Consider the following 21,043-nt stretch of genomic DNA (forward strand, 5'->3'; position numbering starts at 1 on the left):
ATTTCTAGTTTCATGCCATTGTGATCTGACAAGATGCTTGATATGATTTCAAATTTCTTGAATTTGTTAAGACTCATTTTGAATCCTAACATGTGTTCTATCTTTGGGAATGTTCCACATGCACTAAAGAATGTATATTGTGATTCTTTGGGATAACATGTTTTGTAGATGTCAATTAAATCTATTTGATTTAGTGTGCCACTTAAGGTCACTGCTTCTTTGTTGATTTTTTGTTTGGAAGATCTATCCATTGATGATAGTGGGGTGTTAAAATTTTCTCCTGTGACTAGTATTGCTGTTGATCTCTTCCTTAAAGCCCACCAATGTTTCCTATATTGGGTGAACATATGTTTACAAGGGTCATATTCTCTTGTTGGATCTATCCTTTTAGTATTATGTGGTGACCCTCTTTGTTTCTTGCTGTGGCCTTTGTTTTGAAGTTCATTTTGTCAGTATAAGTATTGCTACCAAAACTTTTTTTCATTTCCATTTGCAAGGAATATTTTTTTTCTATCCTTTCACCTTCAGCCTGTGTGAGTCTTTTGTTCTGAGGTATGTTTCTTGCAGGCAAATATATATGGGTCATGTTTTCTTATCCATTCAGCTATCCTATGTCTTTTGATCAGAGCATTTAATCCATTTACATTTAAGGTTATTATTGATATGTACTTATTCACTGCCATTTTTTCTTTATATCTATGTTCCTCTCTCTATTTCTTCTTCTTCTTAAAGCAGCCCCTTTAACATTTCTTGCAATACTGGTAATAATTGACTACTTAACACAAAACAGTAGTAATGTATTATGGGGTTTAAAGTGTATGTAGAAGTGAAATACACAATAAAAATATAACAAAGGACAGGAGTAGGAAATGGAAATATATTTTAAGGTTCTTACATTATATATGAAGTGGTATGTTATTACTTGAAGATAGACCTTAGTAAGTTAAACACACACACACACACACACACACACACACACACACACACACACATTAAGTGCTATAGCAAACACCAAGAAAAAGGGAGATAACTAGTAAACCAATAGTTGAGACACAATGAAAATATAAAAGTACCCAATTAATTTTAAAGGAAGCAGAAAAAAAGAAGAGTCCAAACCAGATGGGGTAAATAGAAAGCAAGTAGTAAAATGGTAGACCATATCAATAATCACATTATATACAGATGGCATAAACACTCTACTTGAAACAGGTTTAAGACTGGGTTAGAAAAAAGCAAGACAAACTATATACTCCCTAAAAGGTTTAATTTTCAAGATACAGATTAAAAGGGTTAGATAAGATTAGATTAAAAGGTACACCATTCAAATATTAATCATAAAAAAGCTGGAGTGACTATATTTATATCAGAAAAAGTGACACCAAAACAAGGAATATTACCTGAGATAAGTAGGAACCCTTTATAGTGGTAAAACATCGGAGACATAATCTCAGATGTTTATGTATCTAGTAACAAAGTTATAAAACATATATCATAAACTAGCAAAACTGAAAGGAGAAATAAACAAATTAAAATTTTAGATGGGGGATCTCAATACTCCTTTATAATTAATTGATAGAATAAGTAAGGAGAAAATCACTAAGTATACAGAATCTCAATACTCCTTTATAATTAATTGATAGAATAAGTAGGGAGAAAATCACTAAGTATACAGAAGATAAGAAAAACACTATTAATCAACTGAGCCATAATTGACATTTATGGAAAAGCCACCTAACAACAGGGAAATACACATTCCTTTCAAGTACATTTGGAAAATTAGCTAAGATTGGCTATATCCTTGGCTATAAAACAAGTCTCAGTAAATTAAAAAGATTGAAATTATACATGTTCTGTAACAACAGAATTAAATTAGTAATTAATAACAGAAACATGTCTGAGAGAAAAAAATCTCAACATATTTGGAACCCATAAATCTTTAATTTCTTAAAGAAATTACAGATATATTAGAAATTATTTAAAACAAATTAGAAATGAAAATACATCATATCAAAATTTGTGGCATGCAGCTAAACAGTGTCAAGAAGGACATTTTATATTTTCAAAGAATAAAGTCAAAACCAATGATTTAATTTTTCAACATAGGAACCTAGCAAATAAGCCCAAAGCAAGCAGAAGGAAGTCCTTACAAAAGAGCAGAAATTAATGAACAAAAAGCAATGCAATCAGATGCTATACTAAAACATTGATTAAGTTGATAAACCTTTAGAGTTAGATTATTACAAAAAGAGATGACATAAGTTACCAATATCAGGAATGAAAAAGGGGAAATCACTACAGATACTGCAGAGAGACAGATATTATGAACACATATTCATAAATTTGCTTTTGGCCAATAAACCTGACAAATAAAGTGAAATGGACATATTCCTTGAAAAACACAAATTATTAAAGCTGTATCAAGCAAAAAAAAATATATATACACATATATATATACAGTATGTGTGTGTGTATGTTTGTGTGTGTGTGTGTGTATATAGTGAGTAGCTCTATAGTCCTGATTCAAATTATATTTGCAACTGGAAACATTCCTACAAAAAAAACTCCAGCTCTATATGGGTTCACTGTGAATTCTGTTAAACATTTGAAGAAGAAATAATACCAATTCTACAGAAACTGAATCAGAAAACAGAGGAAGAGTGAACACTTCCTTACTTATTTTACCAGGTTAGCATTACCAAAACCATACACAAGACTTATTACAAGAGAAAAAAACCTATAGACCAATATCCCTCATAAATGTAGATGTAAGAATCCTTAATAAAATATTAGCATTTATGAATACAGCAATATATGAAAAGTTTAATACTCCATGACCCACAAATGCAAAGTTGGTGTGACAGTTAAGAATCAATCAATGTAATTCTCAATATCAACAGAAGAAAAATTATATGGAACTCTCAATAGATATAGAAACACCATTTGACAAAATTGTTGACAGTGAGCTAGAATTAGAAGGGATGATTAGTACTTTAGGACTTTGAAATTACAGGGCAAGGATTGCAAATTCTAGTTCATGGGTCAAATGAGGCAAAACCCAGGCATTCCCAATGGTTTGTATGTTGCCTATGACTATGTTTGCACTATAATGATAAAGTTGAATCGTTGCAACAGAGACTGTATGACCTGCAAAATTGAAAATATCTATTTTCTGGCACTTTACAAAAAAAGTTTGCTTATCCCTACTATAAAGCAATTATAAAGAGACCCTAAAGTGATTAAAAAAAGAACAAACACTAGTAAAACCCCAAAGAAACACTATTAAAAAACATCAGGAGGGTCAAATATTTCTGGAAGTACGAAATATTAGTAATTGACTAAAGACTCAATAGGCTAATCAGAACATTCGACACTGAAGAGAAAATTAGTAAACTGAAGGCAGACCTGAGGAAATTACCTATAATACATTGCAGAGATATTTTTAAAATGTGAAAGCAAGGTTAGCAGAATAGAGACTAGAATGAGAAAGTCAAAAATCAATTTAATATGAATTCCAGAAGGAAAACATAGAAAGCACAGAGGAAAAGCAAAGTTCAAACAGATGTCTATGAATTTTTCAAAATTGATGAAAAACATGACTCTGAAGGTTTAAGGTGCACAATTCCAAGTAGCAATAATAAAAATGCACTGAACACATAGTAGAGAAACTGTGTAATACCAAAATATTATTCTAAATGCTAGCATTTAGGAGAAATACAAAATAACCTCTAAATTAAGTTGGTATTTATCAGAGTTCTATAGAGCAAAAACAAAGACCAAAAGGCAATGGATAATATCTTCAATTAGCAGAGAGAAAATAAATTGACAACCTAAAATTCTTTACACAGTAGAAATGTTATTTGATAATGAAGGTGAAATTAAAAAACTTTCTAGAAAAAGTCCAAGAAATTTATTATTCACAGATTTTTGCTGAAAAATAAATAAAGGGTGGGTGTTCAAGAGAAGGAAATTGAATCACAAAACAAGGATGAAGATACAAGAAGAAATAGTTAGCAAAGATATTTGTAAACATATGAGTAAATCTAAATAAATATAATTAGATATTTTTAAGTATAATTAAATATAATCACCATGACCAATTTTGAGGTGCTTGAAAACATAGTAGAATGAAAATACAAGACAATAATAGCAAGGACAGTGGAATAGTGGAGTTAGAATTATGCTATATGGAAAGCACTATGTTATAACTGAAATCAAATACATCAGTAATCATAACTATAGATTACTGAAACTTTAAAAGACATATACTCTAAGATTGGGACAATAATCCAGCTATTTTCTACTCACATGAAATATTGGAATCTGAAAAGTAAAATAATAAAAATAGACATGGGGAAAATAGTAACCAAAATAAAACTATCAAGTAAAGCAGAATTTAAATCAGAAAGCATTATTAGGAATAATATTTCATTCAATGTTAATAAAAGAAATGATTCTTCTAGGAGAATCTGTAGCTTATATACACCTAACAATGCACGCTCAAAATGTGTGAGTGTAAAATGTGTAAAGCAGAATTTTCTGTCTTTACAGAAGTATATAAGATAGCCCGCAAATGCTTAAAAAATGATTGGTATTAATATGAAAGTCTGGTAAGGTATATGAATCAAGATAAATATAAAACATTAGTATCTTTTCTCTATATTGGTTAAAACTAATTGGAAAGGAGATTTAAGAAATCACATTCACAATGACAACAAAACAGTAAGTACTAGGAATACATGTAACAAGAACTAATAAGAAGATGACTGTCAAGTGTTGTGAAAGCACCAAAATCAGGACCTAAACCAATGAAGGTTCATGTTTCTGGGTGGTGACTTAAATAATAATAAAAATAAAAATAATACCAAATGTCTCCAATAGTTATATAAATTTAACTCATTTTCAGTCAGAATGCCTCTTCATTTGGAAGGAGTCAGGTAAATTATTTTAAAGTTCACATGGCAGGATATGTGGCCAAAAGAGGCAAGAAAACAATGAAAAAAGGACTAGAATAGGACATTTCTACTAGATATTCAAGCTTTCTACAAAACCTGTTTAATCAAAGCAGCACAATATTGGAACCCTTTTTTTTTTATATTCTCACCCCTCCAAGGAGGCTTTTAAAGATATTTTTATCCTTATTGTTCCTTTAATAAAAATTTAATACCACAAATATACTATCTATCATCTATCTATATCTATCTATCATCTATCTATCTATCTATCTATCTATCTATCTATCTATCTATCTATCTATCTATCTATCTATCTATATCTATCTATCATCTATATCTATCTATCTATCTATCATCTATCTGTCATCTATCTATATCTATCATCTATCTATATCTATATCTATCATCTATCTATCATCTATCATCTATCTATCTATATCTATCTATCTATCATCTATCTATCTATCAATCATCTATCTATCATCTATCTATCTATCAATCATCTATCTATCTATCATCTATCTATCTATCTATCTATCTATCTATCTATCTATCTATCTATCATCTATCTATCATCTATCATCATCTATCTATCATCTATCATCATCTATCTATCATCTATCATCTATCTATATCTATCATCTATCTATCTGTCTATCTATCTATCTATCTATCTATCTATCTATCTATCTATCTATCTATCATCTATCTATCTATCATCTATCTATCTATCTATCTATCTATCTATCTATCTATCTATCATCTATCTATCTATCTATCATCTATCTATCTATATCTATCTATCTATCTATCTATCTATCTATCTATCTATCATCTATCTATCTATCATCTATCATCTATCTATCTATCATCTATCATCTATCTATCTATCTATATCTATATCTATCTATCTATCATCTATCTATCTATCTATCTATCTATCTATCTATCTATCTATCATCTATCTATCTATCTATATCTATCTATATCTATCATCTATCTATCTATCTCTCTATCATCATCATCTATTTATCTATCATCTATCTATCTATCTATCTATCATCTATCTATCTATCTATCTATCTATCTATCTATCTATCTATCATCTATCTATCTATCTATCTATCTATCTATCTATCTATCTATCATCATCTATCTATCTATCATCTATCATCTATCTATCTATCTATCTATCTATCTATCTATCTATCTATCTATCTATCTATCATCTATCTATCTATCTATCATCATCTATCTATCTATCTATCATCTATCTATCTATCTATCTATCTATCTATCTATCTATCTATCTATCTATCTATCTATCTATCATCTATCTATCTATCTATCTATCTATCTATCATCTATCTATCATCTATCTATCTCTATCTATCTATCTATCATCTATCTATCTATCTATCTATCTATCTATCATCTATCTATCATCTATCATCTATCTATCTATCATCTATCTATCTATCATCATCATCTATCATCTATCTATCTATCATCTATCTATCTCTATCTATCTATCTATCATCATCATCTATCTATCTATCTATCTATCTATCTATCTATCTATCTATCATCTATCTATCTATCTCTATCTATCTATCATCTATCTATCTATCTATCTATCTATCTATCTATCTATCTATCTATCTATCTATCTATCTATCTATCTATCTATCTATCTATCATCTATCTATCTATCTCTATCTATCTATCTATCTATCTATCTATCTATCTATCTATCTATCTATCTATCTATCTATCTATCTATCTATCTATCATCTATCATCTATCTATCTATCTATCTATCTATCTATCTATCTATCTATCTATCATCATCTATCTATCTATCATCTATCATCTATCTATCTATCATCTATCTATCTATCTATCATCTATCATCTATCTATCTATCTATCTATCTATCTATCTATCTATCTATCTATCTATCATCTATCATCTATCTATCATCTATCTATCTATCATCTATCTATCTATCTATCATCTATCTATCATCTATCTATCTATCTATCTATATCTATCTATCTATCTATCTATCTATCTATCTATCTATCTATCTATCTATCATCTATCTATCTATCTATCTATCATCTATCTATCTATCATCTATCTATCATCTATCTATCTATCTATCTATCTATCTATCTATCTATCTATCTATCATCTATCTATCTATCTATCTATCTATCTATCTATCTATCTATCTATATCTATCATCTATCATCTATCTATCTATCATCTATCTATCATCTATCTATCATCTATCATCTATCTATCATCTATCTATCTATATCTATCTATCATCTATCTATCTATCATCTATCTATCTATCTATCTATCTATCTATCTATCTATCTATCTATCTATCATCTATCTATCTATCTATCTATCTATCTATCTATCTATATCTATCTATCTATCATCTACCTATCTATCTATATCTATCTATCTATCTATCATCTATCTATCATCTATCTATCTATCTATCTATCTATCTATCTATCTATCTATCTATCTATCTATCTATCTATCTATCTATCATCATCTATCTATCTATCTATCTATCATCTATCTATCTATCTATCTATCATCTATCTATCTATCTATCTATCTATCTATCTATCTATCTATCTATCATCTATCTATCATCTATCTATCTATCATCTATCTATCTATCTATCTATCTATCTATCTATCTATCTATCTATCTATCTCTATCTATCTATCTATCTATCTATCTATCTATCTATCTATCTATCTATCTATCTATCATCTATCTATCTAATCTATCATCATCTATCTATGTACTATATGAATATTTGTGATTTATACATAAATAGAATACCATTTTTTCATCCTAAAAACCAGTTGTTGCCTCTTGGGTTGCAGCACTGCTTCCATAGAGAAGGCGAGGTACAACGGGAAAGGGATGGCTTATTTTATAAGCGCAGACAAATTTGATCTCTGTCTGCAAGAGAAGAATCCCCTAGTTCACACCAAAGGCATTAAATGAGGGTGAAAGAGAAAAACGTTACAGAAGAAAAATATATGTACCACAGTAATAGTGGAGACACTTTTGAAAGCCCAGAAGTTATCAAGGATAAGGCAGGCACATTTGACTAAATGCAACAAATTTTTGTATAGTGAAAGTTACCTTTATTTTATCTCACAGATTTTTGTTGAGCATCTCCTGTGTTTTGTTGAGCACTGGAGACTCAGCAGTGAACCAAGTCTCTGTCTGCTTAGACCTTACATTCTAGTGGGTCAGAAAGTCAATAAACAATCCAATGGATATGAAATGTGGAGTGGTGATAAGTGTTGGAAAGAAAAAGAAGTGAGGACAGAGGCATAGAGAATGGGGGGTGCTGCTTTAGTTAAGGCAGTCATATTTTAGCCAACATCTTAAAGAATTGTGGAAATGAGTTGTGTGAACATTTGAGGGGGAGTACTCCTGGCCCATTTCTGAAGTAGGACTGTGGTTGGCAGCTGTGAGGAACAGTGAGGCCACCATTGCCTGTGGGAGGGAGGGGGGGGGAGAAAAAGAAGGGGAGGCAGGAGATGAGGCTGGAGGGGAAACCAGAGCTGGGTACTGTGAGGCCTCCAAGTCCATAGAAGTTTGGATTGTTTACATTGAGGGGGTCGGAAACTCTCTGGAAGTTCTTGAATAGAGAATCAATGACCTAATTTACATGTTAAAAATATGATTCTGACTGCAGTGAAGAGTGGCATCCAGAAGTGCAGTTTGGAGGCTGTCACAGGAGTCCAGGTGGGGTATGGTGAAGGCTTGGATGACCTGGTGGAGGAGGTGAGTCAGATTCAAGATACAGTTGTACGGGAAATGAATGAATTGATGCAGAGGAAGAACAAGTAGATTGGGGAAACTTTTTTCCACATAAATGACAGATAAAGCATTAATATACAAAAAGCACTTACAAGCTGAATAAGAAAAGAACAAACTACCAGTTAAATATAATAGTAATTCACAGAAGAGGAAGTCCAAAAGCCTAATAAGGCCTATGAAAAAGTGCTCAGTCTCATCAGTAGTCAGGAAAATGCAATTAAAGCAAGAGTTAGATACCACTTTTCTCATCAGACAGATACAAATTTAAAGTAGCTGCTGTTTACAGTGTCAGTGAGATAGTGAGAAAAGCTGAACTCACACTTCCTGGGCAGAATGTGAATTTTCGTAAATTTTTGGGAAAGTGGGTAATACCTATTAACATTAAAAATACACATTTCCTTTGGCTGTTAACTCCGCTTTTGGAAATCCACCCTTGAGAAATAAAACTCTTATCGTGTACAAAGGTGTTTATTACAGCACCATCTCGCAATTGCACCATATGCCAATGGTAGAAACCTGGAGGCAAATCAAATGTCCGCCTTCATTTCCTTCATAAGGAAATGAATAGCTGCAATTCATTCGCACCACTGGGTGCTACACCACAACAGTGACGCTTCAGAGCGACGTCTGCTGGCCTCACACGATTTACATGAAGAATTAAAGTTGCCAAATAATGTATGTAGTTTGATCCATTTGCATATGTGTTTATATAGCATGGGTTTAAGATAGGAGAGATTCATAGGAAGTTAACACATAAATAACTTGGTGGGTGGGTGGGTGGCTGGGGGGAGATTAACCAAAGAATTTATATGCATAAATGCATAACCTATGGACACAGACAATAGTGTGGTGAAGGCCTGGGGCGGGGGGTGGGTGCAGGCTAGAAGGGGTCAGTGGGGAGAAAAGGGGACACCTGTAATTCTTTCAACAATAAAGATATATATATATATATTTAAAATATATCTTTGATTTCAGAGAGAGGAGAGGAGAGGGAGAGAGAGATAGAAACATCAATGATGAGAGAGTCATTGATCGGCTGCAGCCCGCAACCTGGGCATGTGCCCTGACCGGGAATTGAACCCCGATTGCCTGGATCCTAGGTCGACGCTCAACCACTGAGCTACGCCCGGCCGGGCAACAATAAAGATATTTTAAAAAATCCTTGTGAATTTTTAATTTTTGAAAAGAAATTTAATAAAGATTCAAACAAAATATTTTGAGACCTGGATTAAAAAATGTATAATCTGTAGTGTGGCATCCTTAGGTGTGACTGCCCAGGCTTGGCAGGTGCTCAGGTTTCTGGATGATGATGGTCAAAAGTATTTCTCCTTAAACACTAGAGAAATGGGCTTGTATTTCTTTAAAACCTGATTGGAACCTTCCAGCTACAGGACAGGGACATTGGTGGTTCTTTCTACTCTTCACTGTTTTAAAGAGGGAGAGTAATGAAATTTCATTAAATATAAAACTCAATAGTCTAATCAACTTTTCAGTTTATCCTTTTATCTCTTTGGATCCTGTTTTTAAATTCTATACTTTCCCCCTTTTCCCAGCTCCCTGCATTCATTCCTTAGACCCATCAGTTATAACCTACTGGAAGAGATATTTGTAGGCAACAGGGAGGCACATTTTTAATTCATTTATAAAGTAGGAAATCTATTTTCCATTAAAAAATTTTTTTATTAATAGCAGTCGCACTGATTTTATATATGTTTTTGATTTCCTAATATCTTTGCATTTCTTGCTCAGCTTTGTTATCTTTTAACTCACTTTCCTGCCTTTATTTCCTTATGCTCTTCTCTTAAACATAAAACAACTAACCCTAAGGCTCATTCTTTTTTTCTTTCCATCTTTGCTAAGATATAATTGACAAAACTGTATATATTTAAGGTGTAAGACTTGATTTCCCCCCAGTTTTATTAATGTAATTGACATATAACAGTGTAAAGTTTAAGGTACAAAATATAATGGGTGTTCCCCCAAAATGTATACAGGGTGTTCCCTCAAAATGTATACACACTTTAACAACTGAGAGCTCAATTTTGAAAATGAAATGTATTTTAATAAACACTGCCTGTCTAGTTATTCTAACTGTGTGTATACATTTTTGGGGGACACTCTATATGTGCTTGTTGTGAAATGATTATCACCAGTTTAGTTAACATCCATCACCTCCCATAGTTACAAATTTTTTTTTCCCCTTGCAATGAACTCTTTTAATGGCTACTTTCGTAGCCACTGACTTGAAGTTTTTTGATGTATGTTTGTGTTGTTCTTGTGAACAAGGCCTTTGATATTTGTATTAGCTTATCTAAAATAATTGGACTGCCGTTGGTTTTCTGTTCAGTTCTACATTTCTACCTTTATATCTAAACTATGTTGAAAGTGCATGTACTTATTCATTTTCCTAATATTTGTATCATTTTGCTAAACATGGTGTCATTTTGGTAGTTCACCTTATTCTTTCCCCTTCCTGGGGACCCTTCATATTTCCATTCCTGAATCTCTGAGGGTTAACGATGCCTGTTTTTGGCGGCCTTTAGAGAATGGTTCACAGTTCTCATAGTTCGAGTTCCTATTATATGACTTAACTCACCTTCAGTGGGAATGGAAATGCTTTCACTGCAAGTTAGACGTTATAGAGGTGACACAGGGAGCTTTCTATGGGCTCATCTCTTTTGAATCCTTGATTCAGTGGGATATACATTCAGATATGAAACCACCTGAGCTGGATTGCTAGTCTTCTACTGTTTTTTGCTAGTTGCTTTTGACAGGGTCCATGCTGCTTAGCAGAAATCTGAGAGAAGCTGCATTTCTCACAGCCGTCTAAAACCTACTAGCTAGCTGCCAGATGAACCAGAGAGAGCTATAGAAAAATGACATAAGGGTCATGAAAACATGAAGGTTTTTAAATATATTAAAAACCTTCTGGTCACATTTTGCCCTGATAATAGCATAATATATACAAAAGATAAGTCAACTAAGGTTGGTAAAATCTTTCAATGTGTATGTTCCAGAGGCATAGAAGTAATTTACAATATAAAAATGTCATGTTTGATATATTTTTCTCCCTCCCCTTTTCTGCAATTCAGTCTTGCTAGGTCTATGTGGTTCATTGAAAGCCTCAGGGTTTTGCGACCTCTAAAATTAATTTAGGCTTCTGCACTGTGGCTGGGTTGTGAGCACATGGTAGGGATCCACACAGTGGTTTGAACTGTGCTAGGACCTGAGGAGCTGCTCTCTTCAGCTTGTCATTGCTGAGAATGAACCAGTTATGAAACATCTTATACTTTGGGCAGGGACTAAAGTATGGGCTCTCTCTCTCTCTTTTGCCAAACCTCTCTAAAGAATTCTAGCACGTTAGATTAGTTTGAAAAGGTTCTTTGGAAGACATCTGGTTAGCCCAAAAGAATTTTAAACTCTGAATTATAGGCTCATAAAATAATCTATCCCAACCACTCAGCTGATTCCTAAGAATCTCTTCTGCAACACAGTCACCCAAGATCATGCAGTCTTAAACTCTTCCAGGCATCCCACTTCCCTTATGTCAAGACAAAAAGCTGTTACCTTGAAGCTTTCATTCACTGGTGCTACTTCCTCGGGGCCATACAAAATATTCTAGTCCGTGATGAACCTTCATATATTTGAAAATAATTCTTATTGCCTTCTTGTATGTTTTTCTCCCCCCGGGAGAAACTGTGGAACTTCCTACTCTCTTGAAATGATTTTGGCTCCTTATCGTCGCACTCTACCTCTCTTGAAGGTGCTCTCGTTTATTCACATCCCATGACAAAGATGAATATAATATTCAGAGTATGGGCTAACCAGCACAGAATGAGTAGTATAAAAATAAAATTCCTGAAAACCTTGCTTTTAAAGCAGGCTAAACTGAGCTTTATTGGAAGGCATGTTCTGCAACCACTTGCCCGTGTTTCTCTTCTCTGCCTGCTTAAATTCCTCTCCCCACTACCTGTCTTTGTAAAGTGCTCTTTACCAGTTCATCAGCTGTCTACAAACAGCCACTGTAGCCGCCTCCTCCAGCCTGTAATCTCCTTGACGTCTCGACTGTCCTCCAATCATCATTTCTTTTTGAAACCCCATCGTTTGCATAGGTTTTCCTTATGCCTTCCTATCCTCGCCGGTTTTCTTCATCAGCCTATTACATATGACAGGCTTAGTTCTTGCGCCTGTACCAGCTCAGCTTCTGCTAGCTCTGTGCTTGCTCCTTTGGGGAGCTCCTTTACTCTTATGCTTTCAATTGTCACCTCATTGGACTGACTCCAGGTTTCTCTTGAGTGATGCTATTGCTTATCCCTTCTAACTCAACAATTTGTTGTTCCCTCAGTGTCCCACAAACTAGCTCCTAGTTTGTTATTGATTTTCTGCCACCCAGTTTCAAAAGTTATGGAGCCATCAATTTTTTTCTTTCCCTTACTTACATGTAGTCAGTCATCATGAAGTAGTGATTCTTCACTGAAAAAATGTTATCTAAATCTCCTGTTTATTCTCTTTTCATCACTTATTATTCCAAGCACCTCTTAACTAGATCTACCAACTAGGATGTTTTTCCTTTTCAACCTATTTTGCACAACCACAAAATTAATATTTTAGTAATGCAAACTTATTCACTTGACTCTCCCTTCACAAATACCCCATGAAGCTTCCACTTGCCTGATGAATGTAATACAAATTCCAGGTCTGTGTTTCAAATCCTGTCATAATCTTCTTTTAACCCTCCTTTTCAAAATTATAGCCCAGAATACTTCTCACGAACCTGCTGTAACAATTCAGTTGCCTTCTTTCCCTAAAGCATGACACAGCAGTCTTTAATTTTAATCCCTTTGCCTTTTTTCTGCTCTTTCTACCTCATCAGCATAGCAACATCTTTTGGGACATGTCACATACCATCATTCCCTTCCCCACGAGGATAACCCCTTTACCTTCTCATTCCAAGAGGTTGGTAACTTTTATTATATTGTCCATCTAAACTACATTTTGACACTTCAGTTTTATTTTTTCAAAAATTGTCATATTATGTCATGTTACAAGCTATTCAGTTGCGGGGACTCTGACATGTTTTTTCTGTATACCCCTTATTGCTAGAACAGTGCCTTGCAAACATTAGGCCCACCATGAAAATTGGTTGGTTGGTTGGTTAGGCTATCACAGAGATATAATATTTGTCAAAAATTATTATACATCTATTTAATCAAAATGTTTTATTTCAGAAAATATCCAGTCTTTCTTGACTAATATAAGTATCAACTCATAAAACAGTTGGAAACAGGTCTGTGGCTGAGAGGCCTAAAAACGGTGAAACTGCTAAAGAGTAGAAACTCTGCAGATGTAGATATTACAGGGATTCCATAATTACAATCCATTTAAGCAATGGCTGGCATCTGACTTGGATCTGGGGGATGGGAACCAAAATAATCAGTTATGGGCTTTCCTTTTGTTTATCTCCACTCTTCTTCCTTTGGTTGTACTTCCTTTAGTTGCCTGTGTCATTTTTTGCTTCCGCTTTTTTACCCTTTACTGGTGGTTCTTTCTTTCCTTTAGCTTTGCCCTTTCCTTCACCATTTTTCTTGTTTTTGGCATCATTTTCTTTTGTATTTTCATTCTTTCCTGCATCTTCCTTTTCTTTGTCCTGTTTTCCTTCAGATTCTTGTCCTTGTGGTGCCCCAGCCTCACCCTTCTTTCCTTTAGATTTTGGTCCTTTTGGGGTTTTGGCCTCACTCTCTTTTCCTTCAGATTCTTGCCCTTGTGGTGCCCCAGCCTCACCCTTCTTTCCTTTAGACTTTGGTCCTTTTGGGGTTTTGGCCTCACTCTCTTTTCCTTCAGGTTCTTGTCCTGGTGGTGCCCCAGCCTCACCCTTCTTTCCTTTAGACTTTGGTCCTTTTGGGATTTTGGCCTCACTCTCTTTTCCTTCAGGTTCTTGTCCTGGTGGTGCGCCAGCCTCACCCTTCTTTCCTTTAGATTTTGGTCCTTTTGGGGTTTTGGCCTCACTCTCTTTTCCTTCAGGTTCTTGTCCTGGTGGTGCCCCAGCCTCACCCTTCTTTCCTTTAGATTTTGGTCCTTTTGGGGTTTTGGCCTCACTCTCTTTTTCTTCAGATTCTTGTCCTTGTGGTGCCTCAGCCTCACCCTTCTTTCCTTTAGGTTTTGTGTTTTTGGGGGTTTTGGCCCCAGTCTTCTTTACTTTCCCTCTTTGTACGCTGGCCTCACTCTCCTTTTCTTGGGCTTCCTGTGTTTCTGGCATTTCCATGACACTCTCCTTGGCCTCCATATCTATCTTCCCGCTCTCCAGATCAGTGTCTTTTGCTTTGCTCTCTGACTCTGTTTTGTGCAGCGAGGACTCATCAGAATCTGTGAATGTGATTTCCTTCTTTAGGGCTTCCTTGTTTTCTTCTTGGCTACCCATAGACTTTGTGGTGCCTCCACTTTTTAGAATCGAGGCTCTGGGATCTGATTTTTTTGCAAGTTCTCCATCCATGTAACCTGGAAATATAACTGAGCACACAACAAAAGTGCACGATTCAGATAAGTACTTTCTCTCTATTCCTACTTTCCCCCCTGATATTGGTTTCTTTTCTTTCTTTCATTTTTTTTTGTCTTAAAACTGACAGACTGAAGATAACTTGAGTTTTTCCTGAAAATATAAATGGTGGAACGCTACACAATAAAATTATATTAAGTGTTGATAACATTCCAGACTCTTTTCAATAAATTGGAAACTTAATGAAAGAAAAGGTAAAATGTAGTGTAAAGGAGCTGACATTTGTTCAGTATGTTATGGCTAATAAATAATGCTAAATAATAGCTAAAGAAGGATGTATTCTGAAAAGAAATAGAATTTAATTTTAGAAACAGTTATGGAAAGGAGCAATATTGTTTCTTAAAATAGAAAGAAGAAACTCAAAATATACTTTCCATATCAAATAAAAGCACATCTCATTGTGCAAAAGTAATAATGGTGCTAGCTGATATTTATTAAGTGCTTACTACACACTAGGCACTCACTGTTCTGAGCACTTCATACATATTAACTTGTGTAATCCTCACAATGACCATATAGGGTAAGTACTATTTATTACTACCCCCATTTCACAGATAAAGAAACTGAGGCACAGAAAGTTTAAATAAATGTGGATATGGTCATGAAATTAGCAGGTGGTGGAGCTAGGAGTTGAACCCAAGCTGTTAGGTTCCGGAGTTCAGTTTTAACCACTACTACTAGACTGATTCTTGCAATATCTGCTAATTCACTTTGCAAAAATTTCAGGTCCCTTTTATTACATATAGGTAAATCATCTCTGCTATGTCTTATTTATGTGTTACCTAAAATGCTTGAATTTGTTAGCTAGCTTCTGCTATTTTAAAATTTTTATTTTAGCATTATTAATCTTTAGTGATTTGATTCTCTGAATTTAGAAGAAAAAAAAGAATATCTGTGCGACCGAGAATTGTGTGGTTTTGTGCTATTGAGCAGAGGTGGGTCTTGCTTTGAAAGACAAACCCTAACATTTAATATTAAAATATTAGAAAGAATACTGAATTTAAAAGCTGAATCAGAACACCTGGGTTTAGAATTCCTGCCAGCAGGGTTTATTTAGGTAAATCAGTTAATCCACAAAGATTTACACCCCATATTTAGTTTGCTCTGCCCACTTTGTAGACTTAAGATTTCTAGACAGATAGTTTAAGGAGGATGGCCTTTAGATACAGACTAGTCCAAATCTTGGTTCCCTACCTAACTAGCTTGGGCAAACTTTACTTTCTTATCTGTAAAATGGGAGCAATAGTAGTAGCAACTTCACAAAACTGTTGTGAGGATTAAATATCATCATCTAAGTAAAGCATGGAACAGCGCATGGAACATAGTAGGTAGGCAACAAATATTGGCTATTACTACAACCAAATGAGACAGTACAGGCAAAAACTCTCTCTGAACTATTACGATGAGTTATTCTTAGTTCCAACCAAATAATTTAGAGGAATGGTTTATTGTATTACAGGAAGACTTCTTGCATAATAGCTAATTATTTGACTTTTTAAATATTAAAAGCTTTTTGGTACATTTAGGTTTGATGTTTGAAAAATTGACATACACGTAACTGTATTCTATCAGTTGTAAAAAGTGAGACACACCTGTATTAGATAAGGTAACTCTGAGTCAAAATGGATGTCTTAGTTCAGTGTTTTCTGTTGTTTTCTCTTTGATATTTTAAACTTTTGACACCAAAATAAAACTTACATTAGAAACCCTGCATTAATGCTTTCTGAACCTTTTTGTGTATTTTCTTGCTAGTGCTTGTTCAATAAGATATGGGAACTGACATTTTATTCTAGACAAACTTATTTCCAGTTTTCCAGTGAAAATCAGTGGTAATATATCCCAAGCACTTCTGTAATGAGAAAAAGAGTCCAGGGTATCTTGATATCTGTCAGTATCACCAATGGACACTTATTCTGCTTGGGGTGTGGTGTGGAGTGAAGGGGAGTGTGTTTTTCCACTGATGCTGCTAACTTTATAAATTTTATGGAATGTACTTCTAAACAAGCTGATTTTTCTTAGTATATGAGTAATTTTTAGTTTTACCAACTTTTGGAGGTAATTTGTTTCATGTTTACTACTGTGTATACTACTGCATGATCCAATATTAACCTAAATTTACCTCCTAAATAATATAGATTCAGTCAATCAAAATGAACTATTCTAGGATTTAATGAAACAATTCATGTTTATTTTAGCTACACTTTTTCTAATTTTATGGCTCTTATAAAGAATTTTATTCTTTTCTCCACTACAAAAATACCTCTAGTCACTTCTAATAGTATCTTCATACCTTTGAATGTTTTAGTATGCTTTCTATCTTGAACTTAATTAACAGAAATTAGATTTTCTGGGATTTATTTTTTTAGGAATCTAGCTATCCCATAAAGTGAGATTTACTTTATTTCAACTTTGCATTACAGAAAGAAGGCACAAATCATCATTCCACAAAATGCTAAGCTCCTCTCTCCCTTCTTCCATAATATAAATCTTCATAAATCCTGGCCAAATGTCCATTTATTGCAGGTGATAGCTTATACAACAAAATTCTAATAAAATCAAAAGATTTAATCAAGACCTTGGCAATCATTGTAATGTATTCAGGCTGATTAAAAAGTTTAAATTGAAAAAAACCTTTTTTTTTAATTGGATAAAGTTTGTTAAAGTTGAAAGATATCAAGAAATAACTATCACATTTAAAAATTCTAATTGTATGATACTTAAATAATGTAGAAAATAGACTATGGGCTGTATTAGGAAACTAATCTTATTTCATTCTTAATCCAATGGCTGTCAGGGAGAGCACAATCAGATCTAGACTGTACCAGATCTGTTAAGCATTAGAGAGATGAATCATTATAGTTCTGAGGCCATGAATCAACATTTAAAAAGATCATACACTTATTAGCTGAATATGGAGGTGAGAAAATAAAGTGTGCTCAACTCGAGAGATGATGAAGTCTGTTGGGATGATGTGTCATAAATCTTTCCATGAACAAATGAATTATACCTTAACCTCCTTTTACTAAGAATATTAACTGGGAAGAATATATTTGAAATATTGTCAATAAGAATATATCTTTTAAAATAAAAAAATAAAAAAGTTAAACTGATTGTATTTTTGGCAATTAAAAAAGACATGTTAAGAACTAATTCACCTCCAGGAAGGGACTTGGCCTGTGAGCCCTTCTCATAGCCCCCTTTCTTTTTAAGGAAAATGCACAGTCTTATCACCTTTCCTATGTGGGGAGGGCACTGGAGGGAGGAGACACATCATCACTGCTCTGAATGCATGCTGTTTCTTGTACTGTAAGTGGAAAGAAAATAACTGTCTCTTCCAACTTCACTGCCTCTCCCCCAGTCACAAGCCAACCCTTGTTTTAGTGGAAACTGAGAGGAGTGAGGCTTAAGCAGGATGAAATATGGAGCATATTTTGTGTTTGTCGGTGGTTAGGATGTTTGAGATGCTTGAAGTGTTTCTCACTACATTAACATCTTACTTGCTTCTTATGATTATACGTTTACAGAGTTTTAAAAATTATTATTCTCTTTTGTTTCATATGATTTCCTTGATGAGCTGAGCCATGCATTAATTAATCCTGACATTGAGAGAAATTTGAATTTAGAAAACAGTTAAAAGCCAAATATAAATTTGAATGGGATGTATTTTATTTTTAACCTTTTGTGTACATTTAACTTACAGCTTCTCTAGTAGATGCATATTTGTATTTACAAATATTTGATTTATAGATAGAGTTTCAGGGATAATCTGTGGTTCAGTATAGGATGCAATAGGCTGGGGTGAAAGGTGTGTTCACTTCGGAGACAGGAAGCCCTGTGTCTACATTCTGACACTGCTGTTTACCAACTCTTTAACGCTGGGTAAATGTCTGAGCCAGTTTCCTCATCTGTAAAGTGGGGGATAATAACAGCTACCAGGCAGGGCGCTATGGTAAGAGTGAGATACTATTTTTGAAACTGCCTAGCACAGTGCATAGTATACAGTAGGTGTTCAATACCTACTATCCCTCAAGGTAAAGTTATTTAGAGGCAAGTAGACAAGATTTTGTTCTTAACTAGTTTTTTCTTCTTCTATTAATATGATACAGTAGGCCTTTACTTACAACTAAAAAAGAGTTCTAAATTACCATCAAGGAACTAATGGAATTCAGAAACCAATCTTTCTTTCATTGTATTTTGCTGGGAGTCAATGACAAGACTTTCAATGTGGAGGAGATGGCCAGACAATATGACACTCTTTTGTGTGAACTTCATCTCCTCTACAGCAATCTCTCCAAAAATAGTTATTTAAAGTATTGCTTGATTCTGGAAAGTAGGGACATTTAAAATGACCTTAGAAGCACAAGTATGTATTTTGGGAGTAGAAATAACTAGGCCAGAAAATAACTATAAACAATGTAAAATACCACTTGAGAATAGATAAGGAACTTACCCATAGGAGATAATGCTAAAAATAAAACAGAAAATAAAGATCAGTGGGGATTTTGAAACTCAAGGAGAGCCCAGCTCCCAATGATACCCTTAGTAGGTAAATGCAGAAACAGGACCACCAGGGAATATAAAACCCTCTGTTTCAGCCTCAGGAGTTTTGCTGGCCCAAGCTCTACATCCTACTGCACAGAGAAGGTGATCTTTAGGATGCCATTTAGTTAGTGTGTGGGATTGAATCCTGAATATCCTGAATAAATAATATCTATTTTACCAATTTCCTACTTCCCTGTTGCAACTGCCTACTTTCATTGTTTTTTCACAAGTCCATTTTTTGTTTTCAACCATTGTCCTTCAGATCAGTTTGAAAATATGTGTTGTTGGTCAATTATCAAAATTGTTATATAGTTCTGACACCTATTTTTTACATCAGTTTTAGGGATTTTCTTTTTTTAGTAAAAATTATTCATTGCCAGATTATAGCACAAGGAAAACAGGCTGTCTTGTGGTAGACTTGATGGGAATATATGCTACCAATCTTCTTTGATAGTAAGTAACCCAAATCAAATACAAGACCACTGTATTTTGTTATAAAAGAAAAATAGATAAGAGAGAATCAAAGTATGAGAATATCATTTAAGAAATATTTACTAAGGTAGATGAATGTGGAATGCAAAAAAAATTGGGAACAAAAACTCAAAGGTCTTAGATACAGAAATAGGTAAGGTAAGGAAATGATCCAAACTTACTGATTTTTCCAGAACGGTCCACTGAAAGAGACAAAGACAAACACATCAGTAGGTATTGGGCTTCCCTATCTCCTCCAACCCACAATCTTCTGCACTGGGTGGAATCCGTGTCATGCAACTAAGTTTTATTTATTTAAAAGTGGGAAACTTCTACTTCTCTTGACCTGTTGTAGGTTAAAAAGAATTTGTGATTAGCTGCTTTAAAAATTTGTATTGAAATATATTTGCACATTTAAGGTGTACAGCATGTTAGCTTGACATATTTACATATAGTAATATGATGGCTAGTGTAGGGATAATTACCATGATCCTTTCCTTTTTGTGGTTGGAATCATGTTTTAGTCTCTTAGCAAGTTTGATGATTATAATACAATATTGTTGTCTATATTTACTACACTGTGCATTAAACCTCTAGGGCTTATTTATGGCTCATTGCAAGCCTGTACCCTTGAATACCTGTCCTATCTCA

At 33.9% G+C, this 21,043-nt stretch overlaps 1 protein-coding gene and 1 pseudogene across 1 annotated transcript; both read right to left on the bottom strand.

The window, feature by feature from the left end:
- LOC107538939 (chloride intracellular channel protein 1-like) overlaps positions 1–12,927 on the bottom strand; it is a 68,777-nt pseudogene extending 55,850 nt beyond the window's left edge.
- A 1,390-nt stretch (positions 12,928–14,317) lies between these two features.
- TSBP1 (testis expressed basic protein 1) lies at positions 14,318–19,833 on the bottom strand. The gene is made up of 2 exons (XM_087817226.1): positions 19,830–19,833; positions 14,318–15,321 (listed from the first exon to the last, which is right to left on the bottom strand). Exons 1-2 carry the CDS (start codon positions 19,831–19,833, stop codon positions 14,318–14,320), a joined length of 1,008 nt encoding a protein of 335 aa, XP_087673352.1.
- Positions 19,834–21,043: the final 1,210 nt, after the last annotated feature.

This window comes from Miniopterus natalensis, chromosome 5, assembly GCF_054644295.1.
Source record: "Miniopterus natalensis isolate mMinNat1 chromosome 5, mMinNat1.hap1, whole genome shotgun sequence".
Taxonomy (NCBI): Eukaryota; Metazoa; Chordata; class Mammalia; order Chiroptera; family Miniopteridae; genus Miniopterus; species Miniopterus natalensis.